This window comes from Heteronotia binoei, chromosome 9 (genome assembly GCF_032191835.1).
Source record: "Heteronotia binoei isolate CCM8104 ecotype False Entrance Well chromosome 9, APGP_CSIRO_Hbin_v1, whole genome shotgun sequence".
NCBI classification, from domain to species: Eukaryota; Metazoa; Chordata; class Lepidosauria; order Squamata; family Gekkonidae; genus Heteronotia; species Heteronotia binoei.
The window spans coordinates 30610563-30633306 of NC_083231.1; the positions used below are offsets into that span (position 1 = coordinate 30610563).

The 22744-nt window shown below is 47.2% G+C and overlaps 1 protein-coding gene across 3 annotated transcripts in view; it reads right to left on the reverse strand.

Annotated features, from left to right (window-relative positions):
- The window catches only part of SGCZ (sarcoglycan zeta), an 865974-nt gene that overhangs the window by 357171 nt on the left and 486059 nt on the right, over nucleotides 1-22744 (reverse strand). For all 3 annotated transcript variants that reach the window (XM_060246399.1, XM_060246400.1, XM_060246401.1), the window contains one exon: nucleotides 1721-1915. In XM_060246399.1, the coding sequence (XP_060102382.1) occupies nucleotides 1721-1915 (195 nt within the window). The remainder of the gene's footprint in view (nucleotides 1-1720; nucleotides 1916-22744) is intronic.

Sequence of the window (22744 nt, forward strand, 5' to 3'; positions counted from 1 at the left end):
GTCTGGTCCGCTTTTTAGTTCTACACACTTAGGGGTGGACAAGACCACTCAGCTTATTCTGTGGGATTTCTGAGAAGAATGGAATTATTCTACTGTTTGAGGGCAGAAGTTCCACCATCAAATTTACATGGACCTGTAAAGGCTCCTGCGTGGGTAGTGCACACCTGTTAGCAGCCAGAGTCCTCCTGTTGAAGGGCAGTTTGAAATCAGACACCCCTCTTTAATTCCACCCCCCAAATCATGTGTGCACTGTACAACCTTGTTTGGAAGTGGAAACAGAATGGTGCTGGAACAAACAATATGGATCCTGGCCAAAGATGAGCCTGGGATATATTTTGGAAGGTGAAGTAGGACAACTGACTTGCTAATAGCTCTTCTCCCCACCCTAAAAGAGATACTTAATCTCAACAATGGGTTTCCTGAAGACACTTCCTCTCACCTGGACTTCACCCTGGCCACACTTGGTCATGCTTCCGTTTGCCCATTAACCTAATTAATGGTCTATGCATACAGTCCAATAATGTTTGCCTTCCTGAATTCAAGAGTCATCAAGGAACTTTTAACATCTTTAGTTCCCATCACATAATTTCATCAAAAACATTAGCCTAGCTCATGTTAATTGTCACAAGTTTCCCTAGGTCCATCCATGGGAGAGTCATTAAGCCTCCCCCAATACATGATTTTACCCCCAGAAAAACAATCAAGGTATTGTTTTAGAGGCACACACATCAGACTGCCCCAGGACCAATTTTTCCTATAACTGAACCAGACACTTTTGGAATGCCATGGGATGTAACGCAGCCTGATTTTGAATTCCTCCTTGTACCTTGCAAAATACTATTCCAGTGAAAGGATGGTACAAGATCAATGTCTGCAAGGAACATTCGTGCTTCTAGGGTAGATGCTGAACTTTGGCACAGGGGAATTATTTTATTCCACAAAAATGCCAAAAATTCATCAAGCTTTACTGTATTGCTCCAGTCATCCCTAGTCTGTCATTCCAAGAATGATAGGACTGGATCTACATGTTTTTTGAGGGGGGGGGGGGCAAAATTAAAAAATGATGCCCCCTTGTAGGCCATTCTATCTTATGGTCCCAAAGAATACAATGGACTCCATACCAAATTTGGCTCCCCCCCCCCGTCAGCACCGGGGGCAAGCACCCCCCTCTTCCCCCCCTAGATCCGGCACTGTGTGTGTGTGTAATAATTCTCCATCCCTGCACCAGAGACTCTCCACCATTTCTAGAGTGGGTCTGAATCCCATAAGAAAGCAGAAGCTCTTGAGCTCCTTCAAATATGTTCGGCCCTCACATGATTCCAGACTAGATTTAGGTTGGCAGAAATCTACCCGATCCCTACAAATGACAATGACTGGAATAATTAAATGGATGAACAGTATACACACAAAGAGCACTTTAGGAAAAAGGATGGAAATTGACCTGAGCTGATCACATTGCTAATGATATTATGCTATATAAGAAAAAAACACAAAAAAATACTATTTTAAAAATGCAACTTTTCTGCAATCCAGACACTGGGCATCAGGTCCTTGAATTTCTATAGAAATATCTTTGGACTTTCCAGTGAAGTCTGAAATGGTGCCTCTGATTAATATTTGAAACTTAACCATACACAGGGTATAAATGGAGGTAGTACCAAACCACCACTCAAACTCTTAGAATTCACAAGCAAAGAAACAAAATCTTTGTTCTACTTACCACCGTGAAATTCATAACTTTCAGTATCCAGATTGTCATTGCTAAGTTAACGATCATGGTAACCAACAGCAAGAGGACAAAGAAGTATAGGCACCTCTTTCGCCAGCCATAAATTCCTACTGGATAAAGTTGAGGGTGTTCAGTTCTTGGCAGATTATTTTGCTGTGTTGCCAGTATGTACTGTTCTCGTGTCATCTATTGAAAATGAACAAAAAAGGGGGGGAAGCCTTTGATCATTCAAATAAAGACACAGTTTTTTCACCTTATTGCATTACAGCAGTGCTCCGAGTTTGACTATGGGCCAAACTTAGGGTTCCTATTCCCCTGCCAAGGGCAGGAGTTACCCCGATTCTGGGATCTCCAATCCACTGCCATAGAACTGGTCAGCAGGGGAAGTCCTGCCCCCAAAGGGTGCTGGTACACCAAACATGCCTGGCATAATGACATTATCCAGAAGTGACATCATTGCACTCGACACATTATGCAGGGGTTCTCTAGCACTTGGGGAAAAAATCTATGATAACCATAGAGATCTCTCACATGGAAGAGCATCCCCCGTGTGACATGCCCAGTATGATGACATCACTTCCAAGTGATGCCATCATGTTGTACATGCAAAGCTTGCTCAAAGTGGAACCCATAGAAGAGGATCTATATCCCCTGTCGGCAGCTGGGCAAGAGCTGGCAATCCTAGCCAAACTCGATGTCTCCCATAGTCCTTTCAGACTGAATTAGCAATCCCAGCTACTCTATTATTTATAAAATGGGGAGGAGTTGCTGCGTCATGTAGCCCTTTCTCCCTCAAAGATTCTGCATCTGTCATCTCTCCCTTTCTCCCTCAAAGATTCTGCATCTGAGCTCAGAGAAGACTGAGGACAAGGCACTGAAGAAGAAAGCCAAACACACTATCCCAGTCAACAACCCTTCCCCAACCTTTAAAAAAGTAGCAGTCCTGACCCCAGATTGCTGACACTGTGTTGTCTAAAGTGCTTACTAAAAAGGTTTGTCTTTGCATGAAGCATACTTTTTGAATCTATCCAGAGTTTTGAGCCCCTTCATCCTATTATTTTTACAATATTCCATTTTTATGGACTGACATTGTCAGACATTAATGATCTTCCCATTGAAGAAGCTTTCGTCATGAATTAGAAAAAACAGTGCCTAAGTACTTTGTGCCACTCATTTCCATCTCAGCTGTTTTAAGACCTTTAAGAAATAAGGAATATAACAACAGAAGTGTTTAAATGCACACACAGAACAGAAAATCTAGACCATCCATTAAAAACAAACCCATATAACCAATGGCATGGTCTTCAAAGTGGAGGAGAGTCCCACAGTTTTGACTCATAGCCAATGCTAGCTCTAAGCTGTGGAGTCTTGTGAGCAAAAATTCTACTTTGTGAGCTACTGGCATTAAAGTTGTGAGTGAGCAATTTGACTACAGAATAAATTAGTTTGCTCTGGGACTATGTGTGAGCCGGAGGCTTAAAAACTGTGAGCTAACTCACAGTAACTCAGCTTAGAGGCAGCACTACTCACAGCTTAGTAGTTTATATTCGGACAAGATTCCCATGTTTCATCCCTATGGTAAACATTTGTAGTAATACATTACGAGCAACATGTTGGGTTGGCTTAGACTTCTTCCCATTCAGCAAGCATACGACAATGTTATACTGATTTTCTTTATAACTATTTTCCCCAATCCAAAATTTAATGTCATTATAAATTATAAATGTATATATATACATATACATACATACATATATCAGTGCCATGTTGCAATTATTGAAAAGGGAAAACTAGATTAAAAAGTTAAAAATCAAATGAATAAATAAATCCTAGATCCATTAAGCTCCATAGGAATCACAGTGCCTGCTCCTCTGTTTTACCATATATAAAGTTAATGAAAATAAAAAGTATACGATGATTTCCAGAGTATCATCACATTAAGAGCATGAAAAACAGATTTTAAACCTTTCCCCCCTTCTATACTGATGAATTAAATATCCTATTACCTGCTATGCATTTGATTCAAACATGAGGAAAAAAATTACAATAATCAGGAACTAATTGAGAAAGCCTCATATCAAATTTCCCCCCCCCCCCTACACATGTGTTGCTTCTGTATACAAAATTCCACTATTACCACTATCATCCCATTAGTCCATCTGCAGTCTTTGTGCAATTCATATACAAGTTATCATGCACTATACTGTATTAGTTTTGTTTTATATTTCTACCTTTGCATTATAAAAAAACCCCTTAAAACACCCCCCCCCCCAATCTCCCCAATATTACAACTTCCTAGCACTTTGTAACATCTAATTTTTAATTGATCCACAGATCCAGAAAATGGAACTTAACAGATCTGGGGCGCAACTGCTCTGCAAACCCAAAGAAAGTTACAAGTTTGCAGAAAAACCTGAAATCTTTAAAAACAAAACAAAACCCTGAAGCTTTAACAAAAAAATGCCCACTGAGTTCTCAGTCACCATATTGGAGGTTGCCAGGCAACTAAAACAATATTGCTGAACCTTCTAAACCTTGGTAAGGCAAAGCCATGGGAGCAAAGATCAGGGTTGCATGTGAAGACCAAAAAAGCCATGGAAAGAGTCCCATATCCCTCAAGTCATTTAACCTGATGGAGGACTCACCAGAGACAGGCCAGAGACTCACTATGCACACCACTTAGCCTAGGGTTGCCAATCCCCAGGTGGAGGCAAGGGATCCTCTGGTTTGGAGGCCCTCCCCCCGCTTCAAGGTCATCAGAAAACAGGGGGAGGGGAGGGAAAAGTCTGCTGGGAACTCTATTATTCCCTATGGAGACTTATTCCCATAGGAAATACTGGAGAATTTATCCACAGGTATCTGGGGCTCTGGGAGGGCTGTTTATTGAAGTGGAGGCACCACATTTTCAACATAGTATCCAGTGCCTCTCTCCAAAATATCCCCCAAGTTTCAAAAGGATTGGACCAGGGGGTCCAATTCTATGAGCCCCCAAAGAAGGTGCCCCTATCCTTCATTATTTCCTATGGAAGGAAGGCATTTAAAAAGGTGTGCGGTCCCTTTAAATGTGATGGCCAGGACTCCCTTTGGAGTTCAGTTATGCTTGTAACGCCCTAGTTCCTGGCTCCACCCCCAATGTCTCCTGGATCCACCCCCAATGTCTCCTGGATCCACCCCCAATGTCTCCTGGATCCACCCCCAAAGTCCCCAGATATTTCTTGAATTGGACTTGGCAACCCTAACTTAGCCTGGTGCCTTCAGACACTACACAACAGACACTATACAACACAGCCTGGCACCTGTGGCCATCAAGCAGCTCAGCCAGACTTTCCCCAGGGAATGGCTGCCAGCAGGAGAGACAGAAAGGAAGCTGAAAATGGGGGGCAGATAAAAGGAGGTTAGCTGGTGGATGGGAATAAGAGAAGGAAGCAGTAAAGGGGAAAAGGCTATGGAGGCTGCCAAAGAAGGGAAATAAAAAATACTGGGGGAGGGAATACAGGGAGAAATGAGATGGCCCTACAGACCTTTGCTAGTCCCTCTGCATGTCAGTCAAAATTCAGTATATTTAAAGATGGGCACCTGAATGACACCATCAATTAATCCTTTCTTCTTAAAACACTTCGAAACTTTCCATTTAATTTGTGGCTGGATTATGATAGTCACATAAGCAGGCACACGGTTTAGCACTATCGCAACATGTAATGCTCAACAAGAGATAAGGACCTAAGAGCCTCTGGCGACGACTAGAACAGAGGAGGTTTAGCAGTTTTGCCGGCAGGTGGGCAAACAGATGCAGCACCCTGCTAGCTATCCACGATTGTGAAAAATGGGAAGGCAGTTTTAATCTCAAGGAAGTTAATTTCATATCCATAGACACAAGCATTGAGAACAGGAACAGTGATTTTCCCCTACTACCTACCTCACACGGTCCCAGTTGTGTGAGGGAGAAAGGGAAGGTGATTTTAAGCCGCTCTGAGACTCCTTAGGGCAGAGACAAGCAGGGCATAAAAAACCATTTTTCTTTTTCAAAGCAGCCATTTTCTGCAGGGAAACTGATCTCTGTATTCTGGAGAGGAGCTCCAGGTGATCCTGGATACTGGCATCCCTAGATCCAAGCCTCTGAGACAGCAGTAACTCCCATAGCCACTCAAGGCCTGTCCTCAGATTTACACATACATACATACAGGCTTCGGATTCAGCGGGAGCTCATAGCAGCACAGCTCCTGAATCTTTCTGACAGTTCCACCTCCTCCCTCCCACCTCGTCCACTGAATGGTAGGTGCAGCTGCATAACAATCCCTGGATGAGCTCCACCACCTTTTTTCCTACAAAACAACCCCTGCATACATACATACATATTCTCGCAGACTGGCAATCCAACACCGAGTTATCCCCTTCTAAGCCCACAGACTAGGGTTGCCAATCCCCAGGTGGGGGCAGGGGATCCCCCGCTTTGGAGGCCCTCCCCCCGCTTCAGGGTCATCAGAAAGCGGGGGGAGGGGAGGGAAATGTCTGCAGGGAACTCTATTATTCCCTATGGAGATTTATTCCCATAGAAAATAATGGAGAATTGATCCGTGGGTATCTGGGGCTCTGGAGGGGCTGTTTTTTGAGGTAGAGGTACCAAATTTTCAGTACAACATCTAGTCCCTCTCCCCAAAATATCCCCCAAGTTTCAAAACAATTGGACCAGGGGGTCCAATTCTATAAGCCCCAAAATAAGGTGCCCCTATCCTTCATTATTTCCTATGGAAGGAAGGCATTGAAAAGGTGTGCCGTCCCTTTAAATGTGATGGCCAGAACTCCCTTTGGAGTTCAATTATGCTTGTCACAGCCTTGATCTTGGTTCCACCCCTAATGTCTCCTGGCTCCACCCCCAAAGTCTCCTGGCTCCACCCCCGAAGTCCCCAGATATTTCTTAAATTGGACTTGGCAACCCTACCACAGACTTCAATTAGGGCTGCCAGCTCTGGGTTCGGAAATGTCTGGGGAGAGCGGGTTTTGGGGAGGGGAAGGACCTAAGCAGGGTATAATGCCATACAATTTACACCCCAAAGCAACCTTTCTCTGGGGGAACTGATCTTGGTCATCTGGATATCACTTGTAATAGGGGGAGATCTCCAGATGCCACCTGGAGGTTGATATGCCTAACTTCAGTGGGTTTAGAAGGGTGAAAGGATGGTTTTGGGGGCCTCTCTGCTGTTCTCCACACACACATACAGTCTGTATATGACTCAAATGACTCCCCCAGGCGGGGGAATGGTTCATGGTCCTCTATTAAACTAATTCTACTTTTCATTTTAAACTAGTCTGAAAATATATATGGCAATTTAGGAAGTTAATAACTGAGAATGTCAGGGCACATGTATTCACTAGATTGCTAATCTTCTGGTATTTAGCAAAAATTGCTTTAATGATTTCTGGATTAACTTTTATGGTATCCCTTCATTTCCACTTCCTTTTATGCTAACAGAAATTTATGACCTATTCAATATGCACATCTGCATACTCCTTTGAACAAAAACGGTTCAATATTAGCGACAGACAAAAATGAAATGAGAGACTTTCTGTTCTTTTAGAACAATATTCTTCATTAATGAGAAATGATAAAATTAAACTTGTTGACCTTTCCATGCAAGAAGTAATAATTTCACTTTCGGGAAGAAAACAAAATAGAAAACACAAACTTAACCTCCAATTGATATATAATTTGCATATAATTCTATTTTCAGATAAGATTGCTGACACACTTGCATTAGTGGTGCTTTCATTGGGTGAGAGGCACATAGAGGTTGTGAAAAAACATGTGAGGTGAGGTGGGACTAACCCACAAAGATATATGTGTGTTAGCCAAGGATTATGAAAGGACGGTGTAACCATTTATTCCAAAATTAAGAACATTAGAGCAGCCATGGTCGACTATTTGTTCTGTGTTATACACAGTGGCCAATCGGTTGCCTTGAGCGGTCAACAAACAGGGCAGACAACTCTTCCCTCAATGCTGACTCCTAGAACTAGTACAGAACTAATATTTGAAACTTTTCTGCCTTTAAATCTGGAGGTTCCCTTTGGTAATCATGGATAGTCACCATTGATGGATCTAGCCTCCATGAGTCTGTCTGATCTCCTTTTAAAGTAGTCTGTGTTTGTGGCCATCCCTACAAACAGTTGCATATGAAATTGTGGCGCTGACATTGCACAGATTCCATTAACATATGATCCTTCCTTCCCAAGGCAAGATTCCAAACGGCAAGACAGAAAAAAAGGTAATTCCAGGTAAAAACTACTAGGGACCAATCCTTGTTGCAGTTTGAGAGGATAAGAAACAAAAACACATAATATGAAGTTTCTTTTCCACACATGGGAGTGAAGCCAGAACTTCCCATGTGTGGCTGTAGAAGCTTCACAATGTATGGTTTTGCTTCTTTATCCTCTCTAAACCACAGAAAGGGTTTGGGGAAAGACTCTAGACCTAACAGGGCATGATGACAGAGTTCAAAACAAAAGATTATTTTCAGTCCTAATTTGGAATGTGGAGAGGAGGAAAGATGAGCTAACAGGTATCCCATGGAACTGACCAAAGAGAAGGAAGAGGGGAGTCTGTGAGCTCAGGCATGTTGTCAAATAAGAAACAAGATTGAAGACCTCTGGATAGAAAGGCAGTATGCTGGAGGCAATCTTAGTCATTTTAGTAAGCTGACTTTTCATCCCAAATTTTAAACCAATCAAAAACTGGGTCAGTATGAAATAAGACTGAACCAATGGTCAGAAACTCCACTTCTTGGCCTCATTCATCTAGCTGAGAAAAAGTTTGTTCCACATTTTAAAGATGGAAAAGGAAAGAAAAAGTCCAACACAAATGGATGGTCAAAGGCAACAATCTATACATTAAATGTGCTTACTTTTTAAAAGGAAAGATGGCTATGTAGTGAAGTCATAATGCATTAAAATCAACTTTAAACCAGCAGCAGACCTGTCTCTCAACACCAGCACCCTACCTTGGACTCTTTTAATTCTTCCTTACAGAAGCCCCGTGGCGCGGAGTGGTAAAGCTGCAATACTGCAGTCTGAACTCTCTGCTCACGACCTGAGTTCAATCCCAGCGGAAGCTGGTTTCAGGTAGTCGGCTCAGCCTGCTGGGGGGAAAGTGTAGATGACTGGGGAAGACAATGGCAAACCACCCTGTAAAAAATCTGCCATGAAAACATGAAAGCAACGTCACCCCAGAGTCAGAAACGACTGGTGCTTGCACAGGGGACTACCTTTACCTTACCTTTAGCAGATAAAGGGAACATGGGCTCAGAAGCCTCTAGAGCTGACCTTAAGTAGATGTTAGTTCAGAGAGATGCTACAGACAATGAAAAGACCTGTTCCAGGCCTTTCTCTGCTCCAGACCACATATCTGCTGGCCTCTGATTTTTTTTTTCTTGCAGCAGAAGAGAACCAGGGTGTCACTAATTTGTATGCCCCCCCCCCGCGCTGTCAGAAGAATCCCCTCAGTGGCGTACATCTCAAACACAATAGACACATCAAATTTAGGTCAGTTTGATTGAAATCTGGCCTAACTAAAACAACTTACAGACATTTTTAATGTTTCTATTTAATTTACAAATATTTAATTTCAAAATCCAGTTTTCAAGTTTTAAACTGCTGTAAAACAATTTGATGTATCTTAAGGGGGCTTCAAGGTATTTGGTTGGATCTAACCTGCTTTCCCACTGATAAATAAGGGTCAGGTGTCATTTTTGACTACCAAAACCCTTCAAAAAGAGAAACTATATGATATGGGGGATGTAGTAAGGAGGGGAAATAGCTAAGATTGAATGAAAAACCTGACCAGAACAAACTCATTCCTCTGAGCCAAGACTGCAGTGCCAAATAACAGTAGAGATTTCCTAGCAGAGAGGTTTGGATTGATGTACTAATCAGTTATAGAATCATAGAGTTTGAAGGGCCATACAGGCCATCTAGTCCAACTCCCTACTCAATGCAGGGTTAGCCTAGAGCATCCCTGACAAGCTGCTTAAAGATTGCCACTGAGAGGGAGCTCACCACCTCCCTCTAGTCCACTTGTACTAACCTGTCTGGCCCTGAAATTCACCTCAGCACTTCAGATGACAAAGAGAGCTTATTTACTAAGAGTTTTGTACACACTGTGGAAAGAACTGATGAAAGGAGCTTTGACTCTTGAACGCTTATACCCCACCACTACCGTTGGTCTCTTAGGTGCTCCTGGACATGAGTCCAGCTCTTCTACTGCAGATCAACATAGCTACCCTTTTAAACCATGGGAAAATGTTACTAAATTTGCACCCAGGATCATACCAAGATAGGGCTGCCAGGTCCCCCAGGCCACGGGCAGGGGGGGGGGGGGGGGCGGGGGGTAGGATTGCCAGCTTTAGGTTGGGAAACTCCTAGAAGTGGAGACTGGGGAGGACAGGGACCTCAGTGGATTACAATACCACATTTTTACCCTCTGTAGTATCCATTTTTTTCCAGGGGAACCAATCTCTGTAGTCTGGAGATGAGCTGTAATTCCAGAGGATCCTCAGGTCCCACCTGTATGCTGGCTTCCCTATTAATTGTTTTCCTTATTTGCATTCCCCCAGATAATAAACATATGATGTTGTGCAGCGGACAATTTTTTACTCCACATGTATCAGTATTTCAATGATCATTTGTACTATCAAGGGAACACCAACCAACGTGAGCTGAAAATCAACACAGTAGATAGGGAGAAAACGTTAAACTATATTCACAGTACTAAAAAGCACCCCAATCAGCATTTAGAGGGAATCAAAAAAAGCAAAAACAATGGGCTGCGTGCTAACCAGTCACTGCAGCTCAGGAGAAGTCTTTCAAAACATTAGACAGGTAATTTAGCAGAACCAGCTGGCTTGCTTTACTCCCCCCTGGCAGTAATATGCCCTCTAGTTATGCAGCCGTGCTGTGGGCACCTCTCTCTCTTTCCTATGATATGCCAGAAAGTCATTCACCCTTCTTCTGGTTTGTGCAGCATGGCACATTAATTAAACAGATGAACTATTATTTCACATTTTCTTTGGCTGGCTGGCATCCTTTCATATGTGGAGTAATGCATATCACACAGTGAAGCTGATGGTGCAGAACAGCACTGTTACCATTTCTCAGGCTGAAGACTCATAAACACATACATTAGGTATTAAAAATGGCATCGCATCTTGGGAAATAGGCATCACATTTTGGGAAGAAGAGATCAAAAACAGACTTTTCAAACATATATAAAGTCTTGTTATTTTTTCACAATGGAATGATATGGGGTGGGGGGGGGAGTTGCAGCATCAAGCAAATAGATTTACTAGGGAAGCTCTTTCAAAGCCACACAAATAGATCTCGTCTTTCTATGATTTAGAGAGAGTAAAGATGTGCAAGTTGATTGATTCTGATGTTGCTTGCCAGGGCTTTGTTTCCTGTAGCTGAGCTGTAGAAACCTTTTTAAGTATTGTTCTCTTTTGATTTTATAAAGATCATTTTTACATTCCACTGAACCCAAACATGGGGAGTCATAAACGTTGCTTCACTTGCCTTCTTCCTTTCCTTATTTTTTCCTCACATCTATTTAGATCAGCGATGCCACCTTTTTCAGGGCAGGTGGTTTGATGGTAAAGTGCTATAAATCAAGTCCAGAGTATTATTAGAATATGTTTTCTTCTGTGCAAACATAAGCGGTTTGAAATGGTATGGATATTTGGGGCTTGCTGTGAATTTCAGATAAAAGGTTAAGCTTCATGCATCCCTAAATCTTGATATAAACATTGAAATGAAACATTGAAACCTCTTCCAATTGAACTATCAGTGGTTTTACTTCACTGTTTAATTCTTAAGCTACTGGCATTTAGAACTACTGCATCCAAACATGAAGCTGCATTGGTCATCAGAGCTGGTAGCCCCTGATGGATGTGGAGTGACTATGGCTAACTGGTATGCTTTGCATGCCAAAGGTTCAAGGTTCTATCCCTGGTATCTCTGGTAAAAATGACCAGGCAGTAGGTGCTGTGAAAAGCTTCCACTTGAGTCCCTGGGAAGTTGCTGCTCATCTGAACACACAATATTGACCTTGATGAATCAACAATCTGATTCAGTGTAAAGCATCTTCATGTGTGTACTTGTGTGACCTCTCATCCATGAATGTGTCTAATCCACTTTAACATAATGTAAGCTAGCAGCTACCACCATATCGCCTGGCATCAAGTTCCACAAATTAACTGTGCATTGTGTGAGGAAGCATTTTTTGGGGGTTTTGATCCAGGATGCTAGTGAGCAACTCTGACTGAATATTGCTCAGAAATTTTCCACAGCAGATTTTTTCCTCACCAGATGCAAACCCAAATTTTTCTCCTTCTTACTCTGCATTTTCAGAATCCCCAGTTTTAATGAGTCCCAAAAATCTGGTGTAAGGAGAAAACTTTGGGTTCGTGCCTGGTGAGGAAAAAAAAATCTACCACAGACAATTTCACGTAATGCACAATTTAAACAATGTCACTTTCATTACTGTGGAAATCGTCTTAGTGAACAGGGTTTACATAGAACAAAGTTGGAGTGGACCCCAACTTTGTTCTATTGCTTCAGAACAACACAGCTGCCCACCTGGGTTTACATAGTCTCTCGCAAAACCTGCTACAGCAGCTTCACGGAGTGAAGAGGTGAGGTACATTAGCTACTATGGGTTCCTGTATGGGAACTACATAATTGAGAACATTACATATTGTAAACAGAAGATTGCTATCCAGGGATTCTGTGGAAGCTTAAGATCTCCTCTTTTATAAGATTGCTCATGGTGACCAAGTTACTTCAAAAGACGTCTTGCAAAAAAGCTGCAGTCTTCTTCTGAAATGCACAACCGTGTGTGTGTGGGGGGGGGCGGAATATTGGTTTATTCTTAGGCATTGTCACAGTTCATACATGTTTGTTTATTCAAAATATTTATATCCCACCTCATCTTCTCAGACTCAAGATGGTTAAGAGTTGTAAGGACAGAAAAACAACATGGTAGTCCAATTTATCAACCAGATTTTTTTAAACACACACACACAGAGGTTAAAGGCAGACAGAATGAAAGCACATCCAAACGGCCCTATGAGCCTGGCCATTATGTTGCATGATTGCCCTAAAATATGCCACAGAATACGCCACACGTTTTTCAACAGACAGGCCAATGTGGAAAACATTTCCTCAAAATGACAGTGGAAAAAGCTGAAATCACTGGTGGTTTGGACCAAAATATCCCATCTAGATGAACTTTCATAGATAACTCAGATTTTTAAAACTTCCTAAATTCAGAGGAACCTGATCTTATTCTTAGCCCTCTCACATAAAAGAATAGTTTTTAAAACAACAACAACAATGTCAACAGGGCTTATGCCAGCATGTGTCTTCTGATACTGCAATTTGCTTGGCTTTATGTTGTCAATGAGAATTCCACTTTCCTGCTAAGTCAATACAATTAGATTACTGCCGAGACTTCATTACAGCCACAGGCAGGACAGCCGCTGAGGTACACAATTTTCACCCTATGTTGCCAGAACTACTAAACGCTTATTGGAACAATTGTCTATAAAAGGACAATAAATGCCGCCATCTTAAATATTGTTTTCCAATACTATTATCACACTGAAAGGGAAAGGGAGCTAAATGGGGAAAATGATTGCAAGTTAGATACTGCTATTAGCGGTACCACTTAGTGAGAACATTTACTGGTGCTCTGTATTTAACATATTTAATTACAACGTGTGACATACAATCACATTCGCGGCATGCACTCAGGACCAAATAATCCTATGATGAACAATGCCTGTATTTTCACTGAGGATGAAGAAGGTATGAGGTAGTAGAGATACAAATACTTTTTTGTGCCGTAGTCCCTCCTTTGATCTCTGGAACAGTGCCTGATTGAATCTGATTGTTTTTATACCCATTAACTATGTAGTTTCGAAAGGTGATATAACAGGGCGGGGTGGGGGGGATAAGCAAAGCTTGGGTGGTTCCACACTAGGGTCATTCTCCCCAAAGAAGTGGTTGCTGTTTCAGTATTAGCTGCAAGTGAATTACATTTATTTTAAAATGCTTCTACCCTGCCTTTCTAGAGGCTGGATGGACATCTGACAGCAATGCTGATTCTGTGAACTTAGGCAGATCATGAGAAGGGTGGTGGGAAGGGTTGGATCAATGCTTAGTTGTGCCCCTTTCTTACATGCCCAGGCAGATGTTGATTGACACTTTGGGGTCAGTCAGCAATTTTTCTCCAGGCCAATTTGGCAAGGGATCCTGGAGGTTTTTGCCATCCCCTGGACACGGCCAGTCCTAGGGCAAATGGTGCCTCAGGGGGACTCACTGCCTGCTGTCTCATGCCCCTGGGGCCCTAGGTACATGCGTGTGCACACACACCCCAGGTCAGGCCACCCCCTCGCCCTTCCAGGGAGAGGGAAGTGAAGCCTCCTCTTGCACTCTCTTAAGAGAGAACGCTCAGATGCCCGGGCCATGTCAAAGCGGGTAGGGCTGAGCCTAGCAGTGCTCCTCCAAGCATGCCCAGGGGGTGGCAGTGTGTGGTGGAGTACGGCGCTGTGGAAGGGAAGGGAGGGACCAAGGGGGCAGTGGCAATGGCAGCAGGGGGGAGAAAAAAATGGTGTCTTGGGTACCAGGAGGAGGGAGAGAGCCCAATTTGGTGCGCCCCCTCCCGGCACCCTAGGCAAATGCCTAATTCACCTAGTGGGTGAGCTGGCCCTGCCTCTGGGCCTCTGGGCATGGAGCAGGGTTCACTGAGGATGTATTTGGGGGGTATCTGTGAAGTTCCTGCATTGTGCAGGGGGTTGGACTAGATGACCCTTCCAACCCTATGATTTCACAGAGTAAGACCCAAGGTGGTTTACAAGTGTCAGCTAATCCACAACAGAAGATAATAAAAATCATTCAAATAGAACAAGTCTCAGGCAGGACAAGTCCTTTCTGCAGGCATAGAGGATAGCAGAGCTAACCAGCCCAGGATGGTACATCTTTCCTGGATACTGCAGCAGCAGTCTCCAAGGCACAAATTGTTGCAGTGCCTCAGTGCAAGACATATCATATGTCTCAGGGAAGACAGTTCACCATACACAGGATTCCCACATCAATGTAAGCTTGGCAGCTCTGCCCTTGGTGAAGGCAAGGATTCCCCAACTGCAGGGGGACTTACAAATTGGAAGGAGGCAGCTTAGGTCACATTGCTGGCATCACACAGGAAAGTGACATCATCATGTCAGCAACTTCTGGACAATGCTGTTGTATTTGAGCAATAGTTCTACAGTAGAAGCCAGTTTTTCAATAGAGATTTTGCTCAATCACTAGAGCATCAAATAGAAGTTGCTGGCATGAAGGCGTTACTTCCTGTGTGACACTAGCGACATGGACTGGGCCTTTTTCTTTCTTCTGGTAAGTTCCCCCCATTCCTCGCTGGTTGCCTGGATGGACCTGGCAACCCTACATCAGAGATTTTACACCACTGAAATAATTCACCTCCCAAAGATCTAATCCAACGAGAGGCTTATGATCCAAAAAGAGGACCAGGGCTTTTTTTGCAGCAGGAACTCCTTTACATATTAGGCTACACACCCCTGATGTAGCCAATCCTTCTGGAGCTTACAGAAGGCCCTGTACTAAGAGCCCTGTAAACTCTTGGAGGATTGGCTACATTAGGGGTGTGTGGCCTAATATGCAAAGGAGTTCTTGCTACAAAAAAAGACCTGATGAGGACTATGATCATAAAGCTGTTTCTCTCTCTTTCACTGATATCAGCAGAGAAATACCTCCTTTAAAAATATTTAAGTTGATTTGCAGTATTATGTCACTACACCTCTGTATCTTCTACATGTAAATGATTCCACCAAACTTCAACAACATTTGGATGTGTATATATCTGTTGTTCTCCAAAAGCAGCACTTTGACCTTGGTAGAGCACTCCTTGCGGATAGAAGGCAGTATGGTGTAGCCCAGGGATGTTAAACATGCGGCCCAGAGGTCAAATCAGGCCCCCGGAGGGCTCCTATCAGGTCCCCGAGCAACTGGCTATCATCTACTTCCTTCTTCCTCTCTCTTGCTTCCTTCTGCATCACAGCTTGCTCTCTCAATCACACAGGAAAGCTACTGAGCCAAGCCTTTCTTCCTTCTACTGGCTGAGGCTCCTCCCCTTCCTGATCCCCTGGGGAAGGAAGGAAAGAGCCAGAGCTTCCTTCGCCCAGTTCCCTGGATTGCACAGGAGAGATACAATGAAAGCACCTTTAAGACCAATGAATGCTAATGTTTTAATCATGTTTTATTTTACACACACACACACACATATAGTGTTTATATCTCTGCTATCTGGCATTACATTTTATAACACATATGGCCCAGCCCGACAAGGTGTCCTTTATGTCAGATCCAGCCCTCATAACAAATCAGTTCGACACCCCTGGTGTAGCCTGATTTCATCAGATCTTGGAGAAAGGATGGGAGAACAGCAGACGGAAGATGACATTCCCTTAGAACCACCATGATACAATTGTCTGTTCAAATGATGGTCATTGCATTATACCTGACTAATGCAGAACAACTATTCTGGCTGAATCTTTCAGTTTAAAACAATGGCATTTTAAAGTCATGGTATGCTAAAAACAAACAATAAAGAAATACACAACTCTTGGCACATAGGTTCTGACTTTACTTGATCAATTCTGGACCACGTGGCATACAAAAAAACACTGAATGCTATAGGTATGCTCTTGATTTAAGACATAAGGCTATAGAACAAGAGGCCTCAAGAATATCTCAGCCTTTGTCACTTCACTAAATTTCCTTGTGGTCCAGCATTGTTCTATTGTTTTATTCTGTTCTGTATTATAAGCCAATTCCGGCCCCACCCCGGCCGCGCCGCTACGCGGCTGCGCGCCGCGGGGCCGCTCTTTGCAGCCCCGGCCGGATCACAGGCGACTTCCCGGGCATCCGGGGATTGTCTGGGGGGCGGGGGCGAGGCTTTAAATAGCCTCAGCCCCAGGCAGCTCCACGCAGTCCCGTGGAGACGTTGGGAGAGCGGGAGCTTCGCTTCCTACCCCCCCTCCTTACTGCGTCAGCTGTTCGTCGGCGGCGTCGGAGCTTGTTGGCGGCGACTTCGGAGACCCAGCGGCTGCGGGCAGCGTCGTTTGCTGCCGCAGCGTTGCGGAGGTCGCCTCGTGGGCTCTGCTGAGGCCGGAGTGCGGCTCGCGGCGCGCGTCAGCTGTTTACAGGCATCGGCCTGTTCAGCGGAGTCATCGGCAAGCCCATCGGGGCTTTGGAGACGGTTTGGCGTCTTTGGGGGGAGGGAACCGACGGCCCTGCTGGGAGCATTGGGGTGATAGTTTCATCCCCCCCCCCTTATTACCCCCCCCCCCTCTTCCCTCCGCTAGCCTGAGCTGCCAGTTGGGCGGCCAGGGAGGGTTTTTGTGGCTACTGTTTGGGGGTTCCTCCCAAAGGAGGCATTGAGTTGCGGGTGTGACTGGTCGCCCCTGTGGTTGTAGAACTGGGAGTGAGCCTATACCCAGTTGTGTGGTGCAGCTTGTTACCTTACCCCTTTGGGTGATTACACGCTTCTTGTGCCTGGCTGCTCCCCTTTGCTTCTCCAATTGGCTGCTGTTTGCAGTTGCTCAAGGGTTAGGAATGGCTCCTAAAAAAGGCCAGGGCCCATCCAAGGGCAAACAACCGGCCAAAGCGCCTGCAAAGCGGAGGCATACTGACCCTCCCCCGGAGGAGACTGATAGTGTTGCCATACGCCAGGCTATACTGGACAGGGTAAGAGTTCTGGAGGAGGAGCAGGCCGCTTCAGGGTCCCAAGCAGTGTGGCCTGGGCGCCACAGTGCGAGTGCCAGGTCAGGGACTACTACGTTTGAGAGGGAGTTGCTCTCCAGACTTTCCTTTTTGCAGGATTCCATGGCTTCCGGGTCAAGGGCAGCCCAGCCCCATGGGGGAGAGCCGAGCGGTGAGCTTCAGCAGGGGGGTGCCTGCGGTGATTTGGAGGAGCCTGTGGACCAGCAGCAAGTGGAACAACCGACGGCCGTGGTGACGACTCCGGTTATGGAGGAAGGTAGGGCGGCCGTGGCTTCTCAGCAAACACAGTGGCCTTGGGGTCCTTGGGGCACGAGCTTCCTCATCTACGCTGGGGTGATAGCGAGGGCGCAGCCTGCCAGGGCCGCCGCCTTGTTTCAGTACTGCGACATTATATACCGGGCGTATACGGATTTTGGGGGATCCGCCTGGTTGCAGTATGATGAAACGTTTAGAATGAGGGCGGCTATTAACCCCCTACAGCCGTGGGACCAAATCAACCAGCAATTGTGGCTACAATTGATGGCCCCGGCTAAACCCAATACGGGAGATAGGGCGGACAGTGGGCACTTGGTCCACAGACAGGCAAGCACTTCAACGGCCCGCCCCTCGGCGGGCCAGTCGGTTCAACCCCGACTGTTGTGTTGGGAGTACACCTCCCAGGGAAGTTGCTCAAGGAAGGCTTGCAAATTCAGGCACGAGTGCCCACTGTGCGGAGGCCCTCATGCCTTTTCAGCATGTAGCAAGGCGAAACCAAAGGGGGGACCCAAACGCCCCGGCGGCGGCGGTTCCCAAGCAATGGGGAAGGGGCCCCACCCCCATTCGGCTGAGGGCCCTTGAACACTTTATTCAGGATTACCCGCGGATTGCGGACAAGTTATATTTGTTGGACGGTTTTAAGTTTGGCTTTCGTATCCCGTTCGTGGGACCTCGGGTCCCCTGTTATGCCACCAATTTACGCTCCGTTGTTGGCTTGGAGCATGTTGTTAGGGAGAAAATCGCCAAAGAATGTGTAGAAGGCCGGGTCATCGGCCCATTCCCAGCCCCCCCCGTTCCCAATTTACGGGTTTCTCCGTTGGGTGTGGTCCCTAAGAAAGCGGCTGGCGAGTTCCGGCTCATCCATCACTTATCGTACCCGGCGGGCGGGTCAGTGAACGATGGCATACCGGATCACTTGTGCTCGGTCCGCTATACGTCATTCGACCAAGCAGTCAAGGTCATCCGGAGCTGCGGGCCCGGCGCGGAAATGGCGAAATGCGATATTAAATCTGCATTCCGACTATTGCCGGTTCACCCAGACGATTTTGAGTTGTTGGGTTTTCAGTTTGAGGGTAGCTTTTATCTGGACAGGGCATTGCCTATGGGTTGCTCAGTGTCCTGCGCTGCCTTTGAGCGTTTCAGCTCCTTTTTGGAGTGGCTGGTTAAAAGCAGGGCGGGCCGCCGCGAGGTGGTGCACTATCTAGATGATTTTTTGTTCTCTGGCGCTGCCGGGTCCGGCAATTGCGCCCGTTTACTAGACTTGTTTACCGATCTGGCTTCGGAGCTGGGCGTACCTCTCGCTCACGAGAAGACAGAGGGCCCGGCCACCTGCATCACATTTTTGGGTATTGAATTGGATACCGTGCAACAGTCGTCCAGGTTGCCGGACGACAAGGTGGCCCAGATCAGATGCAGGCTCCGTGCCATGAAGGGCAGGCGCAAGGTGTCATTATTGGAGCTCCAGCAGCTCGTTGGGTACTTAAATTTTGCTTGTAGAGCCGTTGCCCCGGGTAGAGCCTTTGTTAGACGCCTTTGTGACGCCATGGCTAACATCCGGCTACCCCATCACAGGGTTAGAATAACTGAGAATATCCGTAGTGACCTGGAGATCTGGGAGGAGTTTTTGACCTCCTTCAACGGAGTGTCTTTTTGGAGGGAGGAGCTTTTGCTCGAAGCCGACCTCCAGATCGCCTCCGATGCGGCCGGATCGCTGGGTTTCGGTGTATTGTTCCGAAGCCATTGGTGCGCTGAGGCGTGGCCGGAGGAGTGGGTCGACAGCGGCCTTTGCAGAAACCTGACATTGTTGGAATTCTTCCCCATAGTGGTAGCAGTTTTCATTTGGGGCGCACAGATGGCACACAAGGTTGTTCGCTTTTGGTGCGACAACCTTGCTGTAGTGCACGTGGTCAATTCCTTGACGTCTAAATCCAAGCCAGTGATGGCCTTTGTGCGTATTTTTGTCCTGCGCTGCCTGCAGTTAAACATCGTATTTGTTGCCAAGCACGTTCCGGGCATTAATAATGGGGTGGCGGACGCCCTGTCTCGCCGACAGATGGAGCGGTTCCGCCTTCTCGCCCCATGGGCCGACCCTCATCCGACCCGGATGCCACCCCATCTGTGGCACCTTGGCTGGCCGAAGCAGGTAGGGCAATCCTCCTAGCACTTGCCCCGAGCACACGGAGGGCTTACGAGCGTGTGTCCTCTCTGTTTAAGGTATTCCGCCAATCGGCAGGGCTCGGGGAGGTTTGGCCTATTCCGGTTGCCCATTTGATGCAGTTTTGTGTACTTCAGAAATCTAAGGGCATACGGATTAAGACTATCAGGGGCCACCTGGCGGCGTTATCCTTTCTCAGTAAAGCTCAAGGCTTCCCTGCGGTCGGTGAGGACTTTAGGATTAAGAAGATGCTGGAGGGTTGGTCCAGGGAGCAGGGGCGGAGGGTTGACACCAGGGAGCCCATATCCCCCTCCATTCTTCAAGGTCTGGGCGAGGAGTGGCGCAGGATCTGCAGCTCAGAATATGAGATCGTTTTGTTTCACGCTGCAGCCCTTGCAGCCTTTTTCGGAGCTCTGCGCGTTAGCGAGCTAGTCCTGGCCTCACGCAGGGACACAACCGACACCGCTTTGCAAATGGGTGATGTGTCATTTCAACAGGGGAAGGTACTTTTGCAGGTACGGCGGTCCAAAACGGACCAGCAAGGCAAGGGCACTACCATCGTTCTGGGTCCCTGCTCTGTGCCTGGGCTTTGTCCGGTCCAAGCACTGCGCGCGTATTGTCATTTGCGCGGCGCAGAAATGGGCCCCTTTTTCCGGCATAAAGGGGGTTCCCCCCTTACAAAGTTTCAGTTTTGGGCGGTCACCTCCAGGGCTTTAAGTAACCTTGGATTGGGAGGTTTTCGCTTTGGGACTCACTCTTTCCGGATTGGCGCGGCTTCAACGGCCGCAGCCATGGGCTATCCGGGGCCTGCTATTCAACGGGTTGGCCGTTGGAGGTCCCCGGCCTATCGTTCTTACGTTCGCCCATTATTACACCCCTGAGGGCCCGGGTTGAAGGTTGGGTGTTGTTTGTTCTGACTTTATTTTCTTGTTTCAGGTGCTGTGGCGCGACATGAGAGGCTGAGGATCCTCGTATGTGGTCACAGCATGGTCTTTTGGGCGGCCCATTTCGCAAGGAGCTCATCGTTGGGGTCACAGCTCGGTTTGAGCGAATGGGCCACGGTTGAGTGGTTGGGCCGGCGGGGGCTTCGATGGGCCCAGTTGTTGTCGTTGTTGTTCGACAGCCGGCCTCGTTCCCCCCCACATTTGTTGGTCATTCACCTGGGTGGGAATGACCTGGGTTTGTTGCAGGGCAGGGCCCTTTCCCTGCAGGCGATCGCGGACTTGCGGGTCATCGTGAGCAGGTGGCCTGGAGTCCGGATCATTTTTTCGGCCATCTTGCCTCGGAGGAGGTGGCAGTCGGCCTGGAACCCCGCTGGGATAGAGCGGGCCAGGCGAAAAGCGAACCGGGCCCTGCAGTTGGCTCTCGAAGGAGGTCTGGGCACCTTCCTCCCGCATCCCGGCATTAATGTTTATAATGCTGAGCTGTACCGTCCAGACGGCGTCCACCTGTCTGACGCGGGGAATTGGGCCTTCTTGAGGGAGATTAGGCAAGGTCTTCGGGAGGCCTTGGGCCTCCCGGGGGTCGCTAATGCCTAAGCAGAGGCTTGGCATGGCGGTTGGCGGAATCCCCAAGGGTTTTTGACCTTGCCGGCGAGCGCCCCAGGCCTCTGCTCCTGTTGCTGAGCGTACGATCCGCATGGAAGGCAGATGGGCTCTACGGCTCAATGTTCTGATATGCGGATCGGGTGCATGCATCCCCCTTTTGCGCCCCTTTCTGGTGATCGGGGTGGGCATCGGGGGATGGCATGTTGGTCTGCCGCCCGGTTATAGCCATGTGGGTATGGCTAGGATCGGGGGCGAGGGGGCTCGCCCTTGTTGGACTTGGCGGGGTCAGGGGTGACCCCAGGGCTCGTCCTTGTTGTGTTTCCTTGCCTAGTTTTCCTGTTAAATAAAAGTGGCCCATTTCCCAACAACTGTTGTCTGCCTCGTTATTCCGCCTGGGGGTGCAATCCGGCCCCACCCCGGCCGCGCCGCTACGCGGCTGCGCGCCGCGGGGCCGCTCTTTGCAGCCCCGGCCGGATCACAGGCGACTTCCCGGGCATCCGGGGATTGTCTGGGGGGCGGGGGCGAGGCTTTAAATAGCCTCAGCCCCAGGCAGCTCCACGCAGTCCCGTGGAGACGTTGGCCCACCCGCCCACCCTGCAGTAGTACAGGTTTTACCGGTCGCCTTATTAGGGGCCAGGTAGGAATTTTTTCGCATCACCTGAATTGGCCTTTGGTGTTGCGTTTTTCGCCTACCTTGTACTACCAGCAGTGGTGTGGATTTTGTTAGGCAGCTAATTCGGCCACTTTTCGGAATCCCCAAGGGTTTTTGACCTTGCCGGCGAGCGCCCCAGGCCTCTGCTCCTGTTGCTGAGCGTACGATCCGCATGGAAGGCAGATGGGCTCTACGGCTCAATGTTCTGATATGCGGATCGGGTGCATGCATCCCCCTTTTGCGCCCCTTTCTGGTGATCGGGGTGGGCATCGGGGGATGGCATGTTGGTCTGCCGCCCGGTTATAGCCATGTGGGTATGGCTAGGATCGGGGGCGAGGGGGCTCGCCCTTGTTGGACTTGGCGGGGTCAGGGGTGACCCCAGGGCTCGTCCTTGTTGTGTTTCCTTGCCTAGTTTTCCTGTTAAATAAAAGTGGCCCATTTCCCAACAACTGTTGTCTGCCTCGTTATTCCGCCTGGGGGTGCAAATGTGTACTTACCTTTCTGACCTCAGAAGACCAATTTAGGTCGAAACGCGTCAGGTCAAGTTGAATGGGTTCCCA